This window comes from Herpailurus yagouaroundi, unplaced genomic scaffold, assembly GCF_014898765.1.
Source record: "Herpailurus yagouaroundi ecotype Mexico unplaced genomic scaffold, PumYag 140, whole genome shotgun sequence".
Taxonomy (NCBI): Eukaryota; Metazoa; Chordata; class Mammalia; order Carnivora; family Felidae; genus Herpailurus; species Herpailurus yagouaroundi.
In genome coordinates, this window is record NW_024412395.1 from 19,545,286 (window position 1) to 19,573,067 (window position 27,782).

The following is a 27,782-nucleotide window of genomic DNA, read 5'->3' on the forward strand; positions in this document are numbered from 1 at the left end:
AACTCAACCATAACTAATACAAGACTACTCTGTTCATTACTTTAAGATGGTACTAAATAAAATATAATCTTTTAAGAAAAAAAGGGATGACTTCTTGCTTCAACTTAAACACCAGCTACTAATACTAAGGTTAGAAGAGTAATGTCAACCTAAGATGGAGATCCACAAACACAGGCCTGGATAGGTATCCCATCTTCCTGCTCCAGACAAATTCATTTAAGGAACACAAACCATTTTGGATACACAATTAAGAACCTCTTCTTAAAGATCTCTAGGGAATAAGATGTGCCAACCTTCCTATGTAGCTCATTTAGTTGCTTCATTTTTATATGCATTCAACCATGAGAAAATTGATCCTTCCAACAAATTGATTAAAATAATGTGCTGAGGAGTCCTGTGGCACTTAAATCCAATTAGTGAGTCAACTTTTCAGATTAGTACATTGATGAATTGGATATTCCTAAGAAAAGATAAGTGGGGAAAGCAACTGACCTCATATTAAGTGCCAATGTTGCTCTTAAGGAATATATTCAAAAGCTAAAAACTGCTAGTGGTATAATCTAGTTAGTAAGGGAGAGATAAGCACTTCAGATTTAATATCTAAAGTAAATGCTAAGATAGTTACCTACTTAAGATATTAAAAGTGACCTCATATTTTGCCTTTTAAATGATTGGGAAACCCCAGCTGGAACTATCTGATTTGATATTTTTAATAGTGGACTCCTTGCTTTTTTCCACCTGGTATATGGCCAGAGGGAATAGAGTTAAATGTAGGGCCTCATGGAATTAACATATAAATACCATTATTTCTGCCACTTTGTTGTGTAGGAGTTCACATGTTTTAAATGTCCAGTCTCTCAGGGTAGCACACTATTCAAAACGGAAACACCTTGAGAATAAATAAACAGTCCTTAGGCACTCCTCCAGTACTAAAGATAATTGCAAGCATTTCACATATAAGATCTGATCTAAGACAGTATGAAAATTAACCAAGGATTAGAAATGGCTTTTATCTTATGGCCGTATTTCTAAGCATGCTATTTTCCAAACCAAAGATTCTAGCAGAATGGGTGGTTGGCTGACTCACTAAGCTGCTACCTTTCTAAAGTGAATGCATTAGTAAAGTAAGGATTTTTGCTTTATTTACGTAAGAGTCTACCAGAATTTATTTGTTGCTGTCCATGTGCTGTTTTTAAGCATAATACAAGGCTGACAATATATTAAGCAATGGAACTCCTAGTGTTCTCCAAATTTTTCTTTTTTCATTATACTTAGAAACCAAGGGATAAAGAGGAATAAGATACTGAAGAGTTCAACAAAACAAGGAAAATAGGCAGCCTACAAACTTCTATTTTCATTATAAAGTAGAATACATTCCACTAGGCCCAGCTGAGGAATAAAAATCAACTGTTGTGCCACAAATACACAATCTACTCCTTAACCTTTGTGTTAGATTATGGGATCAGCAATCTATGGGGGGCAGGTCAAAAGAAACAAAGAGAAGGGGGAACAGTGGATAAGGATGCAGTGAGGGCAGTTCTGGGAATGGAAATGGCTCGCAGGAGATCAGAAGAGGACAGAAGAAGTAGGAGAAAACAGGGAGACTGGTAAAAAGATCAGTCTTGATGAGGTCCAACAGAAGATTAAGAGACATGGGACAGGTAAAAAGATGAAAATTATGGTTAGAGAGAATGGCCACTGGAGTTTAAAATTAAGTTCTAAGGGGCAAAATCCAAGTGGCAGCCACAGAAGTGAGCTTTTGAAATAAAGCAATGATAAACTAGTGGAAGAAAAGGAATTTTAAGGCCAACGTATTCCAAATGGACACCTAAAAACATTTAGAATGAGTTGACTTAAAATGGGAGGGACAGGATACCGTCAGCCAGAAAAACAAAATGGCTTTGAGTAAAACAACCTTCAGTCTTTGGACTCTTCATGAACTCAAAAGGCTGGAACTTCTCTCCAATTTACTCAACAAAGACAAACTTAGGTGATACTGCCAGCTGCCTATCCAAACCCACTCTCCTTTTCTTCATGGCAAACAGAGCCCCACCCCCGTTCAGTATCTACTCTATCTGGCAAAGTGCTCTCAGAGAAGGTGAGCGCATCACAGCTCCAGAGAGTGGGTCGTGTTTAGTCCCAGCCCATCCTGGGAATTTAGTCCAGATTGATGGTGTCATTTCCACATAGTGTTTCAAACTGGAAACTCTGAAGTAATTTTCCACTTCTTTCTTTTCCTCACCCCACACATCAGCAGCCATTAAACAGATAAGACCCATGTTTTTACCCACTCACTGGGCAAACATAGTTATCTCAAACTTTAAAGAGTACCATCATGTTAGCTGTAATACTTGTTTTGAAATGTGAATTAATCCCAACACAACTGATATATTAGGTATCAATGTGAGCATAATGAGAAGTCTGTGCTTGCCTATGTCAGGTTTCATGAGTGAAAACACAAGGTCAGTATGGACAACTGTACTCAGGTGAACTCAAAACACATACACCTCAAACATCTATGTTATAAGCCACGTTTGGTGGTACAATGTGCATTCAGGTTTCAGACAGCCTTCCTTCTACCACTTCAAAATCATTTATAAACTGCAACTCTCTGACACCCATTTCCACAAAGAACAGTATACTTTTTGTAAGACAAAGTGCTGATAACAAGTCAGAGAAATCAAATACTATATGACTTCTCTTCTATGCAAAATCTAAAAACCAAAACAAATGAATAAACAGTAAAACAGACCTATAAATACAGAGAACACACTGATGGCTGCCAGAGGGGAGAGGGTGGAGGGATGGGTAAAATAAGTGAAGGAGAATGGGAGGTACAGGCTTCCAGTTACAGAATGAATAAGTCACAAGGATGAAAGAGCACAGGGAATAAAGTCAATGGTATTGTGACAGCATTGCATGGTGACAGACAATAGCTACACTGTGGTGAGCATAGCACAGAGGTGTCCAATTTCTATGCTGCATACCTGAAACTAATGCAACATCTGTGTGTCCACTATACTTCAATTAAAAAATACAATGTGACACTTATTATAGTATTATTTATGTACTTCTCAACTATTTGACATGTAACAAGCTATTTTACCTACATTAAAAAAAAATTAGGTTCTTTTTTTTATGTCACTGATGAAGTTTTTGACCTTTGTGCTATTAACCCATTTTCCGCAAAACCTTGAGGTTTTTATTGCATAATTTTGCAAAGCATGGTGATTTTTAGGAAAGTATCTGTTATATTAGCAGAACACCAGAACTGAATATTAGCACTATCTTTATAAAAAGTTAACCCTGAAGGACAACCACATGCAAATGTCCCAATATCTCCTACCCGCTGACAACAGAGCAATTTTACAAGAGGATTTTTGTTCGTACAACTGTGTAATAAAGAGCCCAGTGTGTCAAGGAACAGCATCAGTTATCCAGCCAAACTTTTCCATTTCCTTCCTGTGTTCAGAATCTCAGTAAAGGATAAATTCTTATTTTAAATTCAGAATTTATGAGGGCGCCTGGGTGGCTCAGTCGGTTGAGCGACCGACTTCGGCTCAGGTCATGATCTCACAGTTTGTGAGTTTGAGCCCCGCGTTGGGCTCTGTACAGACAACACAGAGCCTGGAACCTGCTTCTGGTTCTGTGTCTCCCTCTCTCTCTGCCCCTCCCCCACTCATGCTCTGTCTCTGTCTCAGAAATAAACAAACATAAAAAAAAATTAAAAAAAATAAATTCAGAATTTACGGTTTTATTTTCCACACCAGTTGCATTCACCACACAGTTGCTTTGTTGAGTGACTGTTTTACTTCTCACAGTGAGAGTAAGATGCTAAGAATGTGTAAGATGCACTGTGTGGCAGTGCTGATGATAAAAAAGACAAACGATTAAGCAAAAGTAGATGCAGTTATTAAATATGCCTAGTGGATTTTAGATTTCATGTTTATAATTATAGCTATCAAATATTTTCATATTGAAATTATTCAAGAAAAATAATTCTTTGCAAACATTAAACTCTTTAGTTTCTAACTACCACCCTCCCCTGCACTGTTTTTATAGCATGCTTTTTAGCAATGGGGTGACTCCTTAGGAAGGCAGCTACTGCTTTATGGCAGAAGAGACAAGTTCATTAGTATTAATGATGACTAGAAAAAAATTTAATTGCTCCTTTGGAACTATTTTTAGCATTAACTTATGACTCAACATAAAAATACTTTTTTATTACTCAGTTATACTTTTAAAACCAAAATTATTATTTTTCACCAGTTCTGGTTTTCAATAACTCAGGGGCAGTATCTAAAAGTCACTGTCACCCTCAAGAAACAAAATAGTTATCTATTCTTTTATTTTTTATTAAACAAATTTTTTTTAAGTTTACGTGAGAGAGAGAGAGGGTGGGGGAGGGGCAGACAAAGAGGGAGAAAGAATACCAAGCAGGCTCTGCACTGTCAGCGCAGATTCCGATGTGGGGCTTGAACTCCCCAATTGTGAGATCATGACCTGAGCCAAATGCTTAACCAAATGAGCCACCCAGGGACCCTAACAGGTATCCACTCCTTGAGAATATACCAGAATAAACTGCATACTCTAGAAAAGACTGTTAAGGGGCACCTGGGTGGCTCAGTCAGTTAAGCATCCGACTTCAGCTCAGGTCATGATCTCACAGTTTGTGAGTTCGAGCCCCACATCAGGCTCTGCACTGACAGCACAGAGTCGGCTTGGGATGCTTTCTCTCCCATTGTCTCTCTGCCCCTCTCCCACACACACTCTCTCTCTCAAAATAAATAAGCTTAAAAAAAAAATAGAGAAGATACTGTTGAGGAAAAAGCAATACTTTGAAACACAAAGCATTTCCCAGTCATCAACACATTTCAGTGACATTAAGGTTGTATTCTAAGTGTATTAAGGTTGTATTCTAAGTGAGCTATTCTAAGCTTTAGACTGGTATCATTAGGTTATCTCCGAGAAGCATGAAGACATAGGAGGAGCGTGAGCCCTAGAGTCAAGAGACCTTAGCCAAAACACCTGGTACTTTAAATTTCAATTTCCTCAACTGTAAAAATGAACAGACATAAAGTGTCTATACCTCATAGTGCTGCTGTGAGGATCAAGAGACAAAGTGCAAGTATGGCATTTTGCAGCTCAGAAGATAGTAATAGTTAATTATTACTGCTGCTATTGTTATAAGGAATACTATTAATATTGCTGTTATTTCCCTGTACATCAGACTCTGATGTATTGCATCCCAATGAGAATAAAAATTCACGATTGCCACCGAAAAGCTTGGCAAGATAAAGAAAGGACAGTCACTATACTGAATTTTAATTACAGATTGTTTCTTAAGTATTAAAAATAATATTTCACATGCAACGAAAGTCTAGGAGTGTGTATTAGGGTCGGGGGGAGGGGCGTGGTGACTTCCTTCCATGGCCTTTCATCTAAGAAACATATGCTACCAGTTAACAGAGGTAACTGAAGAGTATACTTCTCATCATTACTCATACAATTTATTCAATATATCCAAGATAATGATGGAATGTTAACAGCATAACCTTTGTATGAACAGTGGTTTTTACCTTTTATTTCACATTATTTTAGAGACCACATATTTAACACCCTCAAAGTGCTTTTACTAGGGCGCCTGGTTGGCTTAGTAGGCTAAGCATCCAACTCTTGATTTCGGCTCAGGTCATGATCTCGTGGTTCTTGAGTTCCAGCCCTGCATGAGGCTCTGCTGCTGACAGCAGGGAGGCTGCTTGGGGTTCTCTCTCTTTCTCCTTCTCTCTGCTCCTCCTCTGCTTGTGCTCTCTCTCAAAATAAATAAACTTGAAAAAAAATGCTTTTACTAAACCAGCCTGTCATATTAAAGGCTTAAAATATGTTAAGAATTCCTATATCTTAATATATGCTGATTGTTACTTAATAGTAATAGGGATAAACCTGGGAGTTGGTGAGCGCTAGGTGATGATCACAATTATAATTTTAGATAGTTATCAGCTCATCTTTCAAAACTATTCCCATCTTATTCCTATTACTCCCTTCTCCTCTCCCCCCAAAATCAATAATGGTGAAAAAACCCACTATTTTAAACTTTTCTTTTTGCATATTTACATATTCTTATATCAACAAACCTAAAAATCTGAATATGAAAGGCTTATAGCAAAACTGGCAACAAATTTGTTAGCTTTCTGGTTGTCAGAAATAATTTGTTGAATCTTACTAATACATTACTCAATGAGAAGTGTGCCCCACAAGATCTATATAACTACCCATATTCAAATTAATAATTTTTAAATTTTGGGAAAGGTGTAATAAAAGATTAGTTAGAAAAAAAAGGACATATAAAGTAGCTACACACTAGTTCTTTAAGTAATGCACCAACATAAAGTGCATCAATGATGTAAATTAAATATACAATTCGTTGAGGCAAAGAATTCAAAATTCCCAAACATGAGAAACCATATATTTACTAGTTAACTCAAAATAGCACCCCCAAAGCATAAATTATCTAGGTAGTTTTAAAAATAACGAACTACCTTTTGATAATAAAAATCTGTATTCCAATTCTGGGGTAGGTACAACTTGGTTTATATGTCGAGTAACTTCAATTTTAATGAATTAGTACTATCACTCAGTCTCAGACTTTTATATTTCCCAGGCAAATGGAAATAAAGATGTTTATTAAAGAAGGGTCTGAGCTGTAAAGAATGGAGTAAGACTAGCATACAGAAAACAATTTATGAAATCATGTGGCTAGTTAATGGGTAGCCAAGTTTCTGCACTCTCTGGCTCTCTATTACACCCAGCTGCCCATAGGTGCTTTGTAAAAGTTAATGGTTTAAATTATTTACTTTGTGAACACATTTGTCTTCACCAAAACCCCAAGAATAAGTTCAAAATATACATGGTAAAAAATTAAGCCACTACTCAACATGGCACAGACCAATGGTTCTCAAACTACTACGTGGGCTCTCTTTCATGGTATAAACAATGTCAGGGACTCACTTTAATCGCTTTTATCATATTACCTAAAAAACTTCAAATATAAAAGTAGTATGAATGCTATATGCTTATAGCCCTTAACTATTTTAAGTTTAGTTTAAATTCCAGGTAGTTAACATACAGTGTAATATTAGTTTCAGGTGTACAATATAGTAATTCAACACTTCCCTACATCATTCAGTGCTCATCACAAGTACACTCCTTAATCCCCATCATCTACTTAACACACCCCCCACCCACATCCCCTTGGGTAACTATCAGTTTTCTATAGTTAAGAGTCTGTTTCTTGTGGGGCACCTGGCTGGCTTAGTCAGTACAGGAACTCTTAATCTCAGGGTTGTGAGTTCAAGCTCCCTGTTGGGCACTGGGCCTACTTTAAAAAAAAAAAAAAAAAGTCTGTTTCTTGGTTTGCTCCCCCTTCTCCTTTGCTTATTTATTTTGTTTCTTAAATTCCACATATGAGTGAAATTGTATGGTATCTGTCTTTCTCTGACTTATTTCCCTCTAGTTCCATCCATGTCATTGCAAATGGTGAGATTTCATTCTTTTTTAGTGGCTGAGTAATATTCCATTGTCTGTACAATATGTGTGTGTGTGTGTGTGTGTGTGTGTATACACACACACATATAATACACACACACGCATACCACATCTTCTCTATCCACTCATTAATTGATGGACAATTGGGCTGCTTCCATATCTTGGCTATTGTAGATAATGCTGCTATAAACATCGGAGTACATATATCCTTTGAATTAGTATTTTGTATTCTTTGGGTAAATACCTACTAATGTGATTGCCGAATCCTAGGGTAGTTCTATTTTTAACTTTCTGATGAACCTCCACACTGTTTTCCATTGTGTATAGACCTTAACTTTATTTTTATTTATTTGCGGGGGGGGGGGGGGGGGGGCACCAAAATACAGTCTGAAAGAATGGTACAAATGAAAAATGTTAAGTAGATGTTAAGAAAGATATACAACTTATAGGTAATCACAACATGGATGTACTGCCTCAGTGACCAGGGAAGTCACCTTTGCAGCTATGAGATACAGCCCTTAACTTTAAATCAAAATGAACTTTAAAACAAAATGAAAACAAATACTAAAAATAACAAAATTCAGATAACAATATTAAAGTCTGCTAAAACTAAATTACTGACATTTGGTTTACTGTGTAGAGCTATAGTCTCAGATCCAGTTCTACATTTAATCTGTTTCTATACTTTATTATCAGTAATGTCAAAAATGTCCGCTCACCATTACATAAAATGGTAAGTTTGAGGTTGGTTCTGGACAATTAGACCTCATAATTAACCAAAAATCTGCAAACAGGAATCGAAGAATGGCAATTTAAATAAAGTTATCAGTTGATAATTTTATGAAACTATCTTATTCATGTGAAAGTTAATAATGCAGCATTGTTAATTGAAATCTGATTCAAACAGGTATCTAGTATGGTAATTACCAGAACTGGAAATAGAAACATTTTTCCTTGCAATGGGAACTATTATACTGTTAGTGATCTGCTGCTCCTATATAGACAAAAATAGGATTCCATAAATCTGCTTGAATGGCATAGGCTTTTTTTTTTAATTTTAAGAAAGTTTTTAAATTTATTTTTGAGAGACAGAGCGTGAGCAGGGGGAGGGGCAGAGAGAGAGAGAGAGACACAAAATCTGAAGCAGACTCCAGGCTCTGAGCTGTCAGCACAGAGCCTGATGTGGGTCTCGAACTCACGAACCATGAGATCATGACCTGAGCGAAAATTGGACGCTTAACCAACTGAGTCACCCAGGCACCCCAAGTCCACAACAGAAAAGTTCAGGATGCCTCTTAACTATCAAGTACCACCTAGTAATCCAACTTGTTCTCAGCATATGTAGCTATTCAAAACTACAGTGAAATCATCATTAGTAAAGAACACGGATATCATCTGGCTTCAGCTGGCATGAACACAACTGTAAATATGACAGTAAATGCTACATGAAAAGTTCTGAATTCACACAGCAGTTCTGCTATAAGTTAGCCTTTAAAATGATATGGAAAAATACCCTTATATAACTTTAAGATAATCATCAAAATTAAAAAAACTGAAGTTAAAAAAAATAAAAAATCTTCCAGCCTTCTAAGAGCATATCTATGGACCTTAAAGAAAAGAAAAACCAATCAATGAGGACCATGAAGGACATGGGCTTAAGCTAAGTGACAAAGACAGAGGATTTAATGAATAAAAGCGGAACTTTAAAATATGAGAAAGAGAGGCATCGCAGATACAGAGAATCTGCCCAATATGAAGAGTGTATATGGGGAAGTAGTGGGAAGTAACATTGTAGTGAGGGAATCAACAGGCAGAATTAACATAGCATATGGTTGGAAACAGGAAGCCATTTAATATTTTAGATAAAAATACCACTGGAAAATAAACCTCTGGCAAGTATACATTTCAGGAAAGAGCAAAAAGAATTTGTATGTCTCAATAAAAACTAGTTTAGGGGCACCTGGATGGCTCAGTCCGTTAAGCGTCCAACTTCAGCTCAGGTCATGATCTCGTGGTTCACAAGTTCGAGCTCGCGTTGGGCTCTGTGCTGACAGCTCAGAGCCTGGAGGCTGCTTTGGATTCTCTGTCTCCCTCTCTCTCTGCCCCTCCCCAGCTCGTACTCTGTCTCTTCTCTCTCTTAAAAAAAATGAAACATTAAAAAAAATTTTTTTTTCAACGTTTATTTATTTTTTGGGACAGAGAGAGACAGAGCATGAACGGGCGAGGGGCAGAGAGAGAGGGAGACACAGAATCGGAAACAGGCTCCAGGCTCCGAGCCATCAGCCCAGAGCCTGACGCGGGGCTCGAACTCACGGACCGCGAGATCGTGACCTGGCTGAAGTCAGACGCTCAAACGACTGCGCCACCCAGGCGCCCCAAAAAAATTTTTTTAATAAAAAAACTAATTTAATAAATTATTGGACTTTTGTTCCAACCCAACTAACATGTGGCAGAAATTACAAAGAACAACACTAAAAAAGATGCCAAAAAAAAAAAAAAGGCCAAATGCCTTGGAAAATTCATTCAGAGAGACAAAAAGACTTTCCTCTCAAAACAATTTTATTTTTTGAAGTTTAGTTATTTATTTTGAGAGAGAGACAAAAACAGGGGAGGGGCAGAGAGAGAGAGAGAGAGAGAGAGAGAGAATCCCAAGGAAGCTCTGCACTGTCAGCACAGAGCCCAATGTGGGGCTCGAACTCACAAACTGTGAGATCGTGACCTGAGCTGAAACCAAGAATCAGACGCTTAACCAACTAAGTCACTCAGGTGCTCCATCCTCCCAAAAAAATTTTAGTAAAATTTGGACAGAAAGTCCTCAGGACCTTAAGGTTTTTGGAGTATGGTATAACAATAATATGTGAGTATAATTAGACCACGGCAAGTTATAAAAATTATCTTATGTTAATGTCAAATAGAGTAATTTCTTTTTATTGTTATTTAATAAAAATCACACTATAGATTCTTGTTTTACAGAAGTGCCAGCTCACCAAAGATCTCAAAGATAAGTGCATGAGAGCTACCTTAATCTTTGCTTTCACAATGGAGCCAATGAATACTTATTTCACTTATTTGTATTTTTAAAAAAAGTTTATTTACTTATTTTTTTCTTTTTTTTTTAAAGTCTATTGCCAATTCTTTTTTTTTTTTAATTTTTTTTTTAACATTTATTTATTTTTGAGACAGAGAGAGATAGAGCATGAACGGGGGAGGGTCAGAGAGAGGGAGACACAGAATCTGAAATAGGCTCCAGGCTCTGAGCTGTCAGCACAGAGTCCAACGCGGGGCTCGAACTCACAGACCGCGAGATAATGACCTGAGCTGAAGTCGGACGCTTAACCGACTGAGCCACCCAGGTGCCCCTATTTACTTATTTTGAGAGAGACAGAGAGAGCACGAATGGGGGGCGGGCAGAAAGAGAGAAAGAGAGAATCCCAAGCAGGCTCCACATTGTCAGTGCAGAGCCCGACAAGGAGCTCAAACTCATGAGCTGTGAGATCATGACCTGAGACAAAGTTGGACACTTAACCAACTGAGCCACCCAGGTGCCCCTACATACTCATTTTATTTTTTTTGAATACTCATTTTAAATGAAATAGTTTGTATAAGCCTAGCAAGTACACATAATTTTTAGGAAAAGGATTTTGAAGGATGAAGAACAAAACCAACACATCTTTTTCCTAAAAAAGTTCTGAAAGTTCTTTAGAATTCATACTACAACTTCACTTGAATTATTATTCATGTAAAGAGCAGGTAATTTTCAAAGAAAAATTTTTCTGTTTGTGATTTTCTTCTTTAAAAATTAGCACTTTTGATTGAAGATCATACTGGCTGTCAGTCAGAAATGACACGTGACTTAGGGGTGCCCAGGGTGGCTCAGTCGGTTGAACATCCGACTTCAAATCAGGTCATGATCTCATGGCCCGTGGGTTTGAGCCCAGTGTCGGGTTCTGGGCTGACAGCTTGAAGCCTGAAACTTGCTTCGGATTCTGGGTCTCCCTCTCTCTCTGCCCCTCCCTGACTCACGTTCTGTCTCTCTTGCTCTCAAAAATAAACATTAAAAAAAATTAGAAATGACATGCTGTCTTAGACTTCTATTACTAAGAAAGATCAGAATTTCTGTACTGAGAAGTACAATCTATAGTCACATAAAAAAAGCTGACTGACCTATCAGGGACATGAAATCATGTTCCTAAAAAAAATGATCGATCAACCACACAAATTAAAAACTTATCATTTTTACATGGATGGACCTAGAGGAGTATTATGCTAAGTGAAAAAAGTCAGGTAAAGACAATTACCATGATTGTACTTCTATGTGGAATCTAAAAAAAAAAAAAACCCAAATGAACAAATAAATGAACAAAAGAAGCAGAAAAAGACCCATAGACACAGAGAACAAACTGGTAGCTGTCAGAGTGGGTGGAGAGATGGGAGGATGGGTAAAAAATGGTGAAGGGCAGAAGGAGATACAGGCTTCCAGTTATGGAATGACTAAGGGACGGAGATGAAAGCCACAGTGTAAGGAATATAGTCAATGATACTGTCAGCATAGCATTCTGTATAGAGATGTTGAGTCACCATGTTGTACACCTGAAACTAATGTAACATTGTGTGTCAACTATACTTCAATAAAAAAAAAAAACAACTCATCATTTTTTACCACACAGAGTCTTAGTCATGAGAATTTTCCTCTTTCACGAGGTAGCAAAAGTTATTAACACATTTACTCTTAATTACTCAGGCTAGACACCTTAACATAAGAGTAGTGCCAAAAGCTAAATAATTATAACCAAAGTATCACATGTTAAGCCTATTGTATAAAATTGGCTCCATTTATTTGCCTATAACCAGCCAAAGGCTTTATAGTTTGCAATAGCTCTATTATGAAATCATTTTTTCCCACACATTACTAATTATATAAAGCCTATTTTTTAGGGGGCAGGAAAGTAAAAATAGATACCGTGCTTTGCTTAAAAAAAAAAAAATCCAAGTCACAACTGAACTGTTAAGCTGAATTACATATAGATCTTGAGTGAGTTCCACTTTAGGATTATGAAATCCAGACTACGTTATCTAAATTCTTGCCTTGTCTAAAAAAAAGATCATCCTTACACTATATCATTTAAATGAAAGTCTTTCTTTAATTTATATGAGGACATAGTAGCTCTGCTAGCTATTAGGCTTTGGTTGACCTCTGATATGGTTAACTGCTGTTCATCAAGTCCCAGAAGTTTGAAAAGATCCAAAATAATAAGAAATAACTATTCATGGACTATTTGAATGTGTTTACTTCTAAAGACATCAAATGAATCCATTGTCCTTTTATCATTATAACGTCTCTTAGTGACTACTAAGCGTAAATGGGATTTTCAAAAGATTTTCAGACTAGAATATTTTCTTCAGGAATGTAACACTAAGGTTATTAATGCAATTTAGTGGAAACACATATTCTATATAAAACTGTCAGCTCCATTTATTAGTTTTCAGAAACCAATTTAATATGTAAAAGACAAAAGCCATAAAGGTTATCTGTTGATTTTAAGTTGATTTTTTCCCAGTATTTTCCAGTGTATTAAATATAATTTAGCATATATGTCTACGGTTTGCAGGGTCTCTATTCAGAGAAGATTCTCTGTGTAAAATTCATTTCTAGAGACTAAGCTTACTTATGTCCCACTTCATAGGATACAGTCTGACCTTAAAAAGCTAGCTGAATATGTACCCCACAAGCATACACTCTTATAGTCTATGAGACGAAATCAGCAAACCTAATCACCAAAAGATACAGATAGAAGAGATGGAAGTCTCTAGGGAGCAGGACTGGGAGACAGGGTGAGGTGGGGCTACTGTACCAGTACTATAAATACTACTGAGTTCCTCAGTGAATTGATGTAATTAACAGCACTGGAGTTTTTAAAGCAGACTGCAGATATTGCTGATATAATAAAATTAAATTTGGTAAATAAATCGCTAAACCGACACCAGTTACTGAACATCCAGTACATGTAAAACACTATGCCAGAGGAGTCAGGGAGGGCCCAAGCATAAATTAGGATGTTAAATTAGATTGTTTTTTAGTTTCTTTCTAGTTCTAAAATTATGGATAATTCTATCTATATTCACTCATCTTTGAAAGTTTACATCTAAAGAACAGAGATAAAAAATCAATAGAAAAATATAACATTTGTGCCTATACTCTGTCACTGAAAATATTGCCCATTTTCCAAGTCTTCTTTAATCATTATCATGCAAATGAATTCTGATTGATCAAAACATACAAACAAAACGAGCCACATTACCAGCTATTATTACTTTAGAACTATAGCATGTACAACCCCTACACTATCTCTATATCCTGCTTCTTGCAAACTGAACAAAACAATGCATTTCTACAGGAACTCTGAGCCAGACAGCAAGAGCTGGGGGGTTGGGAGTTGGCGGGGTGTGGGGTGATTTTACTTTTTTTTTTTTTTAACCGTTTTGGTGTCAAAATTAAAAATTGTAACATGTTATGACATTTGAATTACTTCCTTTGGGGGAATCATTTGCAAAACTACATTCTTTTATTTTATATGCTTTTATTTTTCAGTTAGGAAACTTGTTGCTTAATATGCAAATATCAAACTGGGGGAGGGAGGGAGGAAAAGAAGCTCAACAAACACAACAAAATAAAGTTGCTTTGCTATGTTGAGGCTGCCAGGCTTTTTGTTACTCCACTTGAAAGTAAATGTGACTTGTCTGTAGAGAGTGCTGCTTCAGCAGTTCCAAATGAATTTCAAGCCTGTGCTCCATATTTTCTCTTTTGTAAGTTTAATGTATTCAGCAATACTGAACTGACAATTTAAATAACTACATTTTTAAACAAACGAAGCATTGATGTTAATGTATGAAAATGGTCCAAACCCCTGGGAGTCTTGGTTCCCACCATTGTTTATTCTGACAACAGGATATAATTGCTTACTTACTTGGCAGCAAATTTAACCATCTGCTTGCTTGCATGGTCTCCCACCGCCACGAGCGCCTGGACGTTAAACTGCTGCTGACGTAGGACTAAGAAACATTGCTTCCCTGAATAAGAGAGAAAGAACACAAGTGTATTAAGGACATGCTACTTCAGGTTTTACAAAGAAGAAAAATGTTTTACTTTAAAATTGAGCCAAAATTTACAACACACATTAGACACAAACACACATATCCGGCTTCCACAGCCAAAATACTCATACTGTTGACAAGCTTTAAAGAAACCCAAGTTCCCACTAGAGTAACAAAAATGCTTTAACATGTTTGTTATAAGAATGTAGGCAAATCACCAATTTCAAAAAAATTGTATAATTAGAAAATTACTTTATCATGGCACTGATTAAACAAATTTGAAGTAACTTCAGATCACGCAACATTCATTCAATGAGTGTATTCTACAGGCAAAGGCACTCTGCTAACCTCTATAGGATCTTCAACGATGCAGCCACAGAAGTGCTAATCAAGTGCTTAGTAAAGAGAACATAAGCACTCTGTGGGGGTGGTCCATTTTACTTCCTACCAAGCATTTAGGATGACAGGCTAGTTTCTTCCATGTTCTATTTTCCTTTATCATCTTCCTTATCCTTCATCCTTTATAAATATGTCCACATTTTCTTCACAGCAAGTAACTTACTTTGTCTATAAAAGATCATTCTCTTTATGCTCTATAACCAGTTTTATTTTCACCTATTCTGGGCTTGTGATCCCCCCTCCTTTCATAAGAAACAGCCTTTCCTTATTCTTAACTTTTTGAAAAACATTACTCATAATAGATTCAACGACTATTTATCCTGGTGACATCTCTTTCCTCCAAAGCAGATTCTTTGATCAAGTTTTGGGAAATTACTTCCTCATAGAACAAGTCTTTTCAAGATCACTTTTCTCATCAGGTTGTTTTATAAAAACATCAGAAGAATTCAGTTTTTAAACTAAGAATGATCCTTGCAAAAAAAAAAAAAAACAAGAAAAGCAGGCTTACAGTTATTACTTTCAACATTCAACATACTGTATTTTGAAATGCATATCAGATAACAATCATGAGTCTAAAACAAAACAAAACAGAACTAGACAGGTTGCAAACAAAGTGCAAACATAGACATAATCTATGGACTTCCGAGTAATATATGACTGACATGTTTTACCACTAAATAGACCCTCATTCTCCCTTTCTTTTGGAGTATGATCCAGTCATAAAGTAAAACCTTAAGAAGAAAGTTACACATACTAAACACATTCAAGAGGATTTTAAGATGCTGAAAGGATAAAGATTGTTACCATAGAGAAATCTGAAGATGGACCAAAATGACATTATCCAGGAACTATTGGAACAGAATGTCTGTGAAATTCTGAACAGAGTATAGTGTGAAATGGAAGAGAATGTGATTTAATAAGTTTTTTAGCTGCTCTCATGGTGCAGACAGGCAGCACAGTCCTAGCTGCACTACAAAGCCAAGCTGCAATGAACTCCAATGCTACACAAAGGACCTTGAGAGAGAATAGAGCTCTACAGGACTTACAAAGAGTTAGCACATGAAAATGTCTCAGGGTCAGCACTAGGGGGTAACACTTAGTGTAAGGGCTGGTAAAGTGTAAAAGCTTGGAAATCAAAAGACCTAGGATGGTATCCTATCACTTCCTGTGAAGGGGCCTGTGGGAAAATTATTAAACTACTTTATGCCTGTTTTTCATCTACAAAATGGAGAAAATAATATATTACTCACGGGGTTTTCTCAAGTATTCTCCTGTAATATTGAGGATTATATAAGTAATATGTTTAGAGTTGTGACACAACCAATTAATGTTAAGTATGAATAAATGTAATTAATGTTAGTTATTATTACAGCACCACTGCCACTGGCTCCTTGAGGATTGATTACCATTTCCTATTTTGAATCTGGATTATAATGTGTAACAACCATGCCAGGTACTGGGAACACAAAATAATTACTTGACAGACAATCATGATAGACTATCATGTAAAGAAAGTTATAAAACCATATAAAGTATAATCCCAATTTTGTTTGTCTAAGAAGTATATTAAAATCGACTGTGTAGGGAAGAAAACACCAAAATATGAAATTGATTGAATACAGAAAAAACACCAGAATGGGGCTACTAACAGATGTGAAATTGTAAGAAATTATGCTGTTCTTTATATTTTTTTTTCTGAACTTTCTACAATAAGCATGTACTACTTTTCCAATGAGAAAAAATGAGAGAGGTAGGTAAAAAGAAAGGTAAAGGATGAAAGGAAATCTTTAATACAAATACTTCGTAGAACCTGGGAGTTTTAGCAGGCTAAGTATAGAAGCAAATGCACTCCCTGAGATTTGATATGATTGCTAGGGAAAACAAATCAAGAAATGAATGATTATGAGTGGAGTGAAGATTGTTCACTGTCTTCTTTTAATGTTTAATGTGTTTATTGTATGTATTTCTAAAAATTAAACTTCTTATTTAAAAAGGAAACAGACAGAGGGGCTCCTGGGTGGCGCAGTCGGTTAAGCGTCCGACTTCAGCCAGGTCACGATCTCGCGGTCTGTGAGTTCGAGCCCCGCGTCGGGCTCTGGGCTGATGGCTCAGAGCCTGGAGCCTGTTTCTGATTCTGTGTCTCCCTCTCTCTCTGCCCCTCCCCCATTCATGCTCTGTCTCTCTCTGTCCCAAAAATAAATAAACGTTGGGGAAAAAAAAAAAAAAAAAAAAGGAAACAGACAGAAAGGGGACGTGAAGTAGTAAGACCCGCACCATGAACATATTATACAAAACTACAAGTAAAAATGTACCAGCACAAAAACAGCCAGATCAATGAAGCAGAACAAACCCAAAATATACCGTATTAGAGAAATTTTAATTCCAGATGGAATTGAGGAAATAAAAATAAATGAATAAACACGGAGTAAAAAATGAAATTGAGTATCAAACTGTACAAAGGGGGAGGGGAAACTTTTCTAAGTTTAAAAATTACAGAATATCTATACACAAAAATTGAAACACTGGGAAAAATTATTTGCTGGCTTATAGCCTATATGAATTAACATCATTACTAAAGATCATAAAGATTTATGAGTAAAGGACATTGAAATTCCAACAAGAAAATGGGCAATAAACTAGAACAAATCATTTGAAAGAAAAAGAGAAAAACCTTAGTAAACGTGAGGAAAAAATGAAATGAAGGTAATGCAAGTGGAAGCAAACAATGACGACACATAATTTACCTCTCAAAGTAGGAGAGATTTAAAAATATGTAATATCTAATGCTTCGGAGAATTAAATGAAAACCTTTCCTTCATAATTTGCTCATGGCAAGGTAAACTTGCACATGCTTTTGGAGAACCATCTGTCAGTGGGCATTAAAAGGCTTAAAAACATCTCTTTGCTTCAAGAAATGTATTTCTTAGAATATATGATAAGAAAATTGGGTATGTAAAGGCTTGTAGTGACAAAGATGTTCATAGCAGTATTATTTCTATAAAAGCACTGAAACTCTATTATCACTCACTTCATATTTATGCAGTCTTTACTAGTGGAATGATCTACATGCAACTCTAATGCTATCTATGGTTTCCAGGTTTTCAGTTTTCTAAGCACCTTCAAATACTAGAACCTTGATTATCCACTCAAAAAAATTATTAAGACTCAAAAAATACTGGCTATCTGGTAAGTAGACCTGTCTGCTCAGACTACTTCCACCAAGTACTTTTGAGAACAAGTTCTCGCCAGTGAGTAAACAAAATTGTTCCTTCTTTAGCTCTGATTGGTGACACACTACATGGCATGCTTTGCTCCACGTTTTGCAAGGCACTATCTTATAGACACTGGTGAGTGACAACAGGAGCAGCATGTGAATTGACATCCCTTTTATGTAATTTAAAAAAACAAAGAATACACCTATGCTTATAAATGCATTTTTTCCCTGGAAGGATATACAAGAAGTAACAGTGGACATTTCTGGGGGAAGAGATTGTAATGAGATGGAGAAGGTAGAATTGTGAATTCTAATTTTTCTTTTACATCTTTCTGTACTTTTGGAATTTTAATTTTTACTATACCCCTATATTACTTTTTATTCTAAGAAGCAAGTATGTGACTTCTCACTTCAGCAAAAAGTTCTAAGTTAGCACTGGAACTTTATAGGACAGGTTAATCAACTGCTAAATATTATTCATCTTTCTTCTTGGAACCCTTCAACCAAGAAACAGTTTATAGAAAGGAAAATAAAGACTATGTTCAAAATAGCTGAATGAATGCACTACTTATAGATACCTTAAATTTAGCTCCGTAACAGTTAAGAATTTGTGTTGCAATTTGATTAAGTTTTTAGAAGAGGCAGTTTATTTCTTAAGTTTACACAAATGTAAAGTTTGATATCCTTTATAGCACCAGTTGCATTTTTTAGTTCTAAGCTGAACAATAAACATGGTCACAGTCAGGACAAAAAGGCTTACTCTCATCTCCATTACAGTGATGGCTCAGTAATAGAGTGTGCTTTTTTTTTTTTTAAGTTAAAAAATTTTTTAAATGTTTTATTTTTGAGAGAGACAGAGACCGACAGAGGGTGAGTGGGGGGAGGGGCACAGAGACAGAGTTCGAAGCAGGCTCTAAGCTCCATGCTATCAGCACACAGGCCGACTCAGGACTTGAACTCACTAACTGTGAGATCATGACGTAAGCTGAAGTCAGATGTTTAACCGACTGAGCCACCCAATAAAATGTGCTACTGTGGAAGAACTAGGTGTAAAGCAATCTTTTGTTTTCATCTCTTCCTACTGTCTTTTAGCTTGCCAAGCTCCTGAACTCATTATTTAGATAATTAACTAATACCCAACAGTAATTATTTTCCTTCATCATTTATGTTGATCTGTTACTGAATAAAACAGCAAAGACCTAAATGTTTTAAAGTACTTTCCATTTGCTATTTCCTCTGAAATATTCTTGTATGAAGAGAAGCTGAGGTTCTAAACTACATAATTACTAAAATAAACTAGCTATTTTGGAAGTATAAGCAAGTTTTTAGGAAGAAAAGTATTGAAAGAGAATTATTTTGTGCTAAATGACTTAAATGTAGTATATTTAAAATTTGAAAGGAGCCAGATACTTCAGTTACTCTTTCAAGATGCAGGCTTAAGCTCATAAGCTTTCACAATCAAAAGAAACAAATTTTTATCATATCATGAAGAGTTAAAAATTTCTCCTTGCTCCTATATAAACCACTTGATTTTAGGGATGTGATACATAAACCTACTATAAGAAATCTGATCTAACTTTTTAAAATGTATGAAACACTATCCTTAAATTTAAGGAAATTTGTTGTTAACCGTTTTTGTTTTGTTGTTTTTTTTGCATAACAGGATTCTAGTTGTCATACTTCTGACACTATGATTTTGACACTTCCATTTCCTTATTTGTGGTTTTACAGAGCTTTGCTCTACTTGAAACTGCCAGCATGCGTTGTTTCTCCAAGTCCAGTTTTAATGTGTTACTACTCCTGGAGTTACAGCACTTGAATGCTTCCAAGTAAAAATCATATTTACTGACAATTTTTCCTATAAAAGGAAGAAGGGAGTAGAGGCAATCAGGGTTTTGCAAATTCAAAACATAAGATTTTGTTTCTTTAGATAATCTACTTTGGCAGAAATGAAAAACTGACAATCACTACTGGCAACAATATAGAGAAAGTGGTACTGTCACACACTCGTGGGGAGTATAACTGAGCACAGCTTTTTTGGGTGTAATCTGGTATAAGAAAATTTAAGTATGCATAAATATACCCTTCAACCCAGCAATTTCACTTCTAGATACCTATAATGGATAAATACTGCCTTATGTAGATCTGTAACTAGTATCAAGGGAAGATCTTCAAGAAACACTGTTAACTGAAAACAAAAATGTTGCAAAATAACATGTAAAATATGTCTTCTGTGTAAAATAAGACAAGTTAAAAGTCACACATAAAAAAACAAATAAAAACCTGTATATATGTATGTGTACATATGTGCATTAAAAAAGATTTTTAGAAAGACAATGAACAATAAGAATTAATAGAAAAGGCTGGGGCAGAGGATAGCATATAGAGAAGACAAAAGGGAATATTATTGCTGTATTCTCTGAAAAATTCATGTGAAAATATGTATTATTTAGGTAATTTCTAATTTAAACACAGACACACACACACACCCATACATATATACATATACTTAAAAACAAAATAATAGGGTTTTTTAATAACAAATTATGAAAACTAGATTAATGTAAAATTCCAAGGGAAAAAAAACCCACGAAAATTAACCTAGTACTATACTGAAAGAATACTACCCACACCTTTGCCAAATTCCATTTATTCCAAGAATCCAAAAATGGTTCAACATTAAGAAATCCACTACTGTAAATCGTTACAATTACAAAGAACTGATTCTTGTTAATTGTGGCAGTTATGTTCTATAAAGTCACCAGGAACAATGAATTTGCAAATATTGAACCACCACTGCTCCTAGGGGAAATATAAGGTTAGGTTCCCGTGAGACTCTGGTCACAATATTTTCATCAGTCCATCAATACATAACCTTGTGTGTGTTTCTGTTTAAAGACACACTACTTAATATACACTGTTGATTCATTAATATTGAACTCAACGGCCAACAGCACTATAACTCATGCTTGACTGAAGCTTCTCTAACACTTATATTTTCTCAGTAAGGCACAAGCCTTCTTGCACTTAGGAACACTGGAAAACACTTTAGCACTATGCTTGGTGGCCACTGTAAATAGCCATATCACCAACAAAAAGCACAAAACTGTGAAGAACATGGCCTTAAATAGATTGTGAAGAGAGCTGATACAAGAAGGCAGAGCTTCGCTGTTTGACCTCAGCTGGGAACATGTGCGTTGGGTGACTCAAGTTTTTTGCCTCTCTGCACATGAGTATGTCTGACATGTCTGTGAATGACAGTGAAAGTGCTGCAGGTATTGATTTTGGGTGTTACAAATACATTTTAGCAAGCAGAATTTGCAAATACACAATCCATGAATAAAGAGGATCAGCTGCATTTTAATTTTTTATTATATGGAAAATTTCAAACAAATACAAAAGCAGAGAGAATATTATATGAACCTCTACATAAATACACTCAACACAATTATATTTTGAGGGAAAAAAAGATCAAAAAAGGCCTAATAAAATTTAATATGTATTCCTGGTAACAGAAAATTTGGACTAGAAGAAAATTTCTTTTAATCTAGTCTTTAAACTTTGGCATTGTTTTCTAATGACATTTTATGTAGAACACCCAAAGGCATGAAATAACTCATCAGGAGTTAAATCTCTGCTGTCTGAAAAATTCTTCATTGAGGAAATCCCCGTAGTACCGGAGAATCTACTAATCATTACAAAGAGAAAGAAGAAATGAGATAAACATTTGAAAGAGAAGGACAAAAGATCATAATTTGTAAATGATACCAATGTCTACCTACAATCTCCATGTACTTCAATAATTAACAACTCAGGGCCATTCTTGTTTTAGCTTTATTCCAATCCACATATCCCTTGACTCTTGTACAGTATACTGTGAAGCAAACTATTTTGCTGTTATTTCATCTGTACAAAGTTCTTAAGTACATTATTCCTAAGAGATAAGAAATTTTTAAAAATAATATTACCATAGTACTATTATTCCAACTAAAAAAAGTTATTTAACGTCAAACATCCAGCCAATGTTCAAATTTCCAAGTCTCAAGTATCCTCCATTTTCATTTACTCATTCATTCATTCACCTTTGGATCCAAGTAAGTGACTGGTTGAGAGATAAAAAAAATTTTTTTTAAACATTTATTTATTTTTTAGAGACGGAAAGAGACAGAGCATGAGCAGGGAGAGTAGAGAGAGAGAGGGAGACACAGAATCTGAAGCAGGGTCTAGGCTCTGAGCTATCAACAGAGATCCCACGAACTGTGAGATCATGACCTGAGCCAAAGTCGGATGCCTACTCAACTGAGCCACTCAGGTGCTCCGAGAGATAAAATTCTTAAGTCTATTTTAATCATATGTTTCTCCTTGGGGCTCCTGGGTGGCTCACTCGGTTGGGCATACGACTTCGGCCCAGGTCATGATCTCACGGTTTGTGGGTTCGAGCCCTGTGTCGGGCTCTGTGCTGACAGCATGGAGCCTGGAGCCTGCTTAGGATTCTGTGTCTCCTTCTCTCTCTGTCCCTCCCCCAGCTCATGCTCGCACCCTGTCTCTGTCAAAAATAAATAAACTTTAAAAAAAAATCGTATGTTTCTCCCTCCCTTTTCTATTTATTTGTTGAAGAGATCACATCATTTTTGCCTAGTAGTTTCCTATAATCTAGATTTTGCTGACTGCATCCTCATTGTCACTTAACATAGTCATTTGTCCTATGTTTTTCCTATAAATTGGTAGTTAGCTCTAAAGGCTACATTGAGATTCAGGTACAATTTTCTGGGCAAGACAGTAGCATTGGGTGGTGTTGGGTTCTTTCATGAAGAGACATAAAATATTTCTGATTGTCTCTCTATTGTATCATTAGCAATCACTGGTGATGAATGCCTGGATAATCTACTAGGGACAAAATGATGAAGCTCTAACACGCTTTTTTTTCATTTTATTCACTGCACTACTTCTCCAGCATCTTTCCTCTATCTACCATTTGGTTAGCCAGGGATATAGAATTCATACAGAAACGATACTTTAATCAGTTTTCAAAATAATGAGTTTGTTTCACCAGTGACCAATTAGGTTTTGTTTGCCTGCCTTAGCGTTATTATAAATTTATGGATTTAAAAATATCTGCTGTGTTTCAATTCATTACATTTATCCTTATTGATATACATATTGTTCCATTTGGGGGATGGGTGCGAAGGGAAGTATTCTTGGTTCAGACCTACATGTAGTATGCATTCTTTTAATTTGCTGAATAACTATGTTTAAGAGACACAGTGGCCAGTTGGACAGAACAAAGGCTCCCAGTCTAATGTTAAAAAGACAACTAAATGAAGGAATACAAAACAATGTGATTATCTTTTGGTAGAATAAATGGCCGGAACTTTCAGAAAGGCAAATCAACATTTAAAAAAAAATTAAAACTCCACCAATATTCCTCTCAAAGTCTAATGGTGTACAGCTGTTTGGGGGGAGTATACTGGAAGAACAAACTTTTAGTAGTAGTGATACTGAGAGTGAGATATAAATCTAAAATGTCAGAATTTTAAAAATAATGGGCCCACATTAATTCTATAATAAACACTGAAAAGCACTGTAAGAAATGACGTAACACAGCATGTATTAAATATTATAGAAGTAATCAGCTCCGCCAGGGAGACTAAGTGTCTTAGAAAACTACCACATTCTGTTCATATTCTACCAATTACTATGAGAACTTGGGTGAGTAGCTTTCTCATTTGAAGCTTCAGTGTTCTCATTTATAAGGTAGAATACCAAAGCCTGTTCTGCCTACTTCAAAAATTTGTAGGGATGATCAAATGTGAAAAAGTGTATGAAAAGTATAAAATTATAAACTGTCAAGTGTCATTAATACTTTTATACAATTCTGAACACTAGGCTAGGACAATTTTCTATAAGGAATAGGCCTGTCTAAACTACCTTAATCTTTCTTTGTTATTATTGCTAAATTCTTAGTACCATCCAATAGAACTTCCTACAATGATAAAAATATTCTGTATTTGTGCTGTATTTTGGGAGCCGCTAGAGCCATTGTGGCTATTCAGCACTCATAATACAGCTAGTGACTTGAACTATTAAATTTTAATTTGGTTACATGTAGCCAGTGGCCACTGTATTGGATAACCTGATCTTAGCCTTATTTCTCTATCACCTATCTTGCCATCTAAATATTAAAATATAAGAATATTAACAAATGAAAAGCTTCTCAACCACACTCTTCACTTAAAACTAAACTTTTAGGGTGCCTGGGTGGCTCAGTAGGTTAAGCATCCGACTTCAGCTCAGGTCATGATCTTGGGGTTCATGAGCTTGAGCCCTGCGTTAGGCTCTGTGCTGACAGCTCAGAGCCCAGAGCCTGCTTTGGATTCTGTGTCTCCCTGTCTCTCTGCTCCCTGCCTGCTCACACTCTCTCTCTCTCTTTCTCAAAAATAAATAAAAATTTAAAAAAAAAAAAGCAAACTTTTGAGAAATGCTAGAAAAGTACCTTAAAGTCTTAGATATAATCTGAATTTTTAAGGTCAAAAAATTAAAAAAAAAATTTTTTTTTTTAACGTTTATTTATTTTTGAGACAGGGAGAGACAGCATGAACGGGGGAGGGTCAGAGAGAGAGGGAGACACAGAATCTGAAACAGGCTCCAGGCTCTGAGCTGTCGGCACAGAGCCTGACGCGGGGCTCGAACTCACGGACTGCGAGATCATGACCTGAGCCGAAGTCGGATGCTTAACCGACTGAGCCACCCAGGTGCCCCAGGTCAAATTTTTTTTAAGGATGTCTTATAAGAACCTAAAACTAATTAACCATGGACTAATATTTCACAGTGATTTAAGAAGGAAAATAGATGTTTTGAAAGATTTACTTTGGTCTGTGAGGAATTTGCAAAACAAAAAACTTAGAATCCTTACCAAAAGGACCATAATCATTAAATCAATCTTACCTTTAGCTCTACTTGTATGAACCCTTGCACGCACCCAAACAACTTCATCAGCTCTGTGTACTGTCAAGTCGTTAACCCGAACCAAAACTCGATCTGCAGCAGATAAGTGAAACAATTTTGTAATTCAGAATTTACAAAGTCATAATTATTTTGGTTTGGCAGCTAGCATAAGTACTTGGTATTATCTTAAATAATTTCCAATCTCTGATAGCATCTTCTTATCACTGTACATATGCAACTTGCTCAAGTTTTATGAACTGTACTAAGTACATCTCTAAAATTTATCCAATTCTCATTCATCTTCATTGCCACCATCTCAAACCAAAGTACCATTTCTTCTGTCTAAACTATAGCAACAGCCTTAAACTGGTATTCCCCTGATCCCCTAACTCAGTCTACACTGGAGTCAAAGAGATAGTTTCAAAACGCAAATCTCTTGAATACTTCAATGGTTAAAAAAATACAGCTTGTCTTTACCTGCCTTTGCCTAGGTGGACATGTTATTTTCCTTTGCCTGCCATGGTATACAAGTCAACTATGCACAGGGGAGGACTTTCTGCCAGGTCTGGATAGTCATAGTACCAGGACACGGAGAATGATCCAGGTAGGGCATGTAATTCAAAATAAATAAAGTCCTTCTGTGGGACTTACTATAGACAACATGGGAATGAAGCTCTCTTTCCCGAGGTTGCTGAGCTGAGATAGTGTAGGACTGGGTTGCAGCCACCACCTTTCCCAGTACCTGAGATGTATGGACAAGAGAATGCGGCCAGTAACCTAAAGGAAGCAGAGCCAAAAAAGTGTAGACAGAAAGCCCTGCAGATGCTGCTTGAGCCTCTAGATCCAATCATGCTGTATGCTATTTCCTACTTTGTTTCCTATAGTTATGTGAGCCAATAAATTCCCTTTTAGGCTGTGAGTCCTCCAATGCTAATAACAAAACACTACACCCATCCAGAGTCTCCCAAACAGGAAAAATGTGACAAAACAACTATTATGTCAAGATAGTGATATAAGGCAATCATGATCCAGAAATCGTTTTATTCTAAATATGCAGTAATTTGAATATTAAAGAAAAATTTAAGTATTAATTAAAAACACAGTAATAGGCATGACATCATAACAACAGAGTAACATAAGATCTCTATTCCCAAGAGTTTTATTGCCTAAGTGTAACCAAATTTGTCAATATCACATGCAGCAAAACCTAGTTACTACATTACTAAAAATACCTTTGGGAGGATATTATATTGAAATCAAATTATAAATCTATTTTACCTACTTTGCTAAATGTATTTATAACTTGTCTCTTGAAGCAAAGATGCAGCTTAGAGATAATTCAATTGACAGGAGTATACCATGTTTCTCATTGCCAGAAACAACGAGAAAGAATGACGAATTTTTAAGCCATGAGGTAGCACAAGAAAATTTCTGCAAAACATTGCTGACAGACCTTATGAATTAAGCCAACTTCCAAAACTGCTGTGTAAACTCAGGCAAAATAAAGTGTGAAAGAGAAAAGACAAAGCAGCATAAAATTTTAAAAGACAATTCTGAAAATGCCAAGATTGATAAAACAAAATGACTTATTAACTAGGCAGTCAAAACTCAAAACCAAATGAAACACAGTAACATAAATCTAGAAGAGTAAAGTTCTAAATAAACAGCATGATTAGGGTAATTCTAATAGTACTTTTGAAAACAAAGAGCAACATCCCTTGTTTCGTGTGGCATTCCAACTAAGTAGCATAGGGCTTCCCAACCTTCAACATATCCACACATCCTTGAAGGACATGCCACACTCTCACCAGTAAGACTGGTTGAGACAATGATCAGGGGCAGGAGGGTTTCAGTTTGAAAATCTACTGCCTCTTCCACACTTCTAAGTCACTAGCATTAGAATGAAGGAATTTGGAGAAATGGAAACAGATCAGAAGGAAACTTGGTGTTGAACTAGGTATTAGGATTTTAGCAGAGATAAAACCAAAGGCAGTATTCTCCTGTTATAGTAATGTAACCAGGTGACATATAGTTTATTTTTCCCTCCTGTGAGAAGAAATTTTAAGTGGAAGACAGCAGTCCGAATTTGCCAGCCAAATGGGAACAGTAAGTATGGCAACAGGTGACTGGGGCTCATGTAAGTGATTGAAACACCAGTGAGATTCATTGTTACAGCTCAAGGAAGTCCAGTTTAGGAAGATACCGGAGCTGAAAAAAAGTCTCAAATCACCTCTCCTGCTTGTCCGGGCAAGAGAATGTCATCTCCTATACTATATTGCTGACATCTCATTTTATACTAAATTCTTTTATTCTATTGTTTCTTTTTTTTTTTTTTCTTTCGGAAATGGTTTCTTTTTAGCAAACTATTTAGGTCTTTTAATGCATACTTTGTCAACAAAGTTGGGAAGTAAAGTGATTTTTATGATGGTACAATTAATCAAATCCAAAATAACATTAAAACTGATCTGGAGATTTATTATTTCCAAAAATTAAATTTAAAGGCAGGCTTCTAAATCAGAAGTACTTAAAAAATAATTTGAGGGTGTCTACCAAAAGAAAAGAGATTGTTAAATAGTTAAGAGTAAGA

At 36.0% G+C, this 27,782-nt stretch overlaps 1 protein-coding gene across 3 annotated transcripts in view; it reads right to left on the reverse strand.

Moving 5' to 3' along the window:
* The window catches only part of DARS1 (aspartyl-tRNA synthetase 1), a 63,856-nt gene that overhangs the window by 33,088 nt on the left and 2,986 nt on the right, over positions 1–27,782 (reverse strand). For all 3 annotated transcript variants that reach the window (XM_040474956.1, XM_040474957.1, XM_040474958.1), the window contains 2 exons: positions 25,196–25,288; positions 14,511–14,613 (listed from right to left, as the gene is read on the reverse strand). In XM_040474956.1, coding sequence (XP_040330890.1) covers positions 14,511–14,613; positions 25,196–25,288 — 196 coding nt within the window. The remainder of the gene's footprint in view (positions 1–14,510; positions 14,614–25,195; positions 25,289–27,782) is intronic.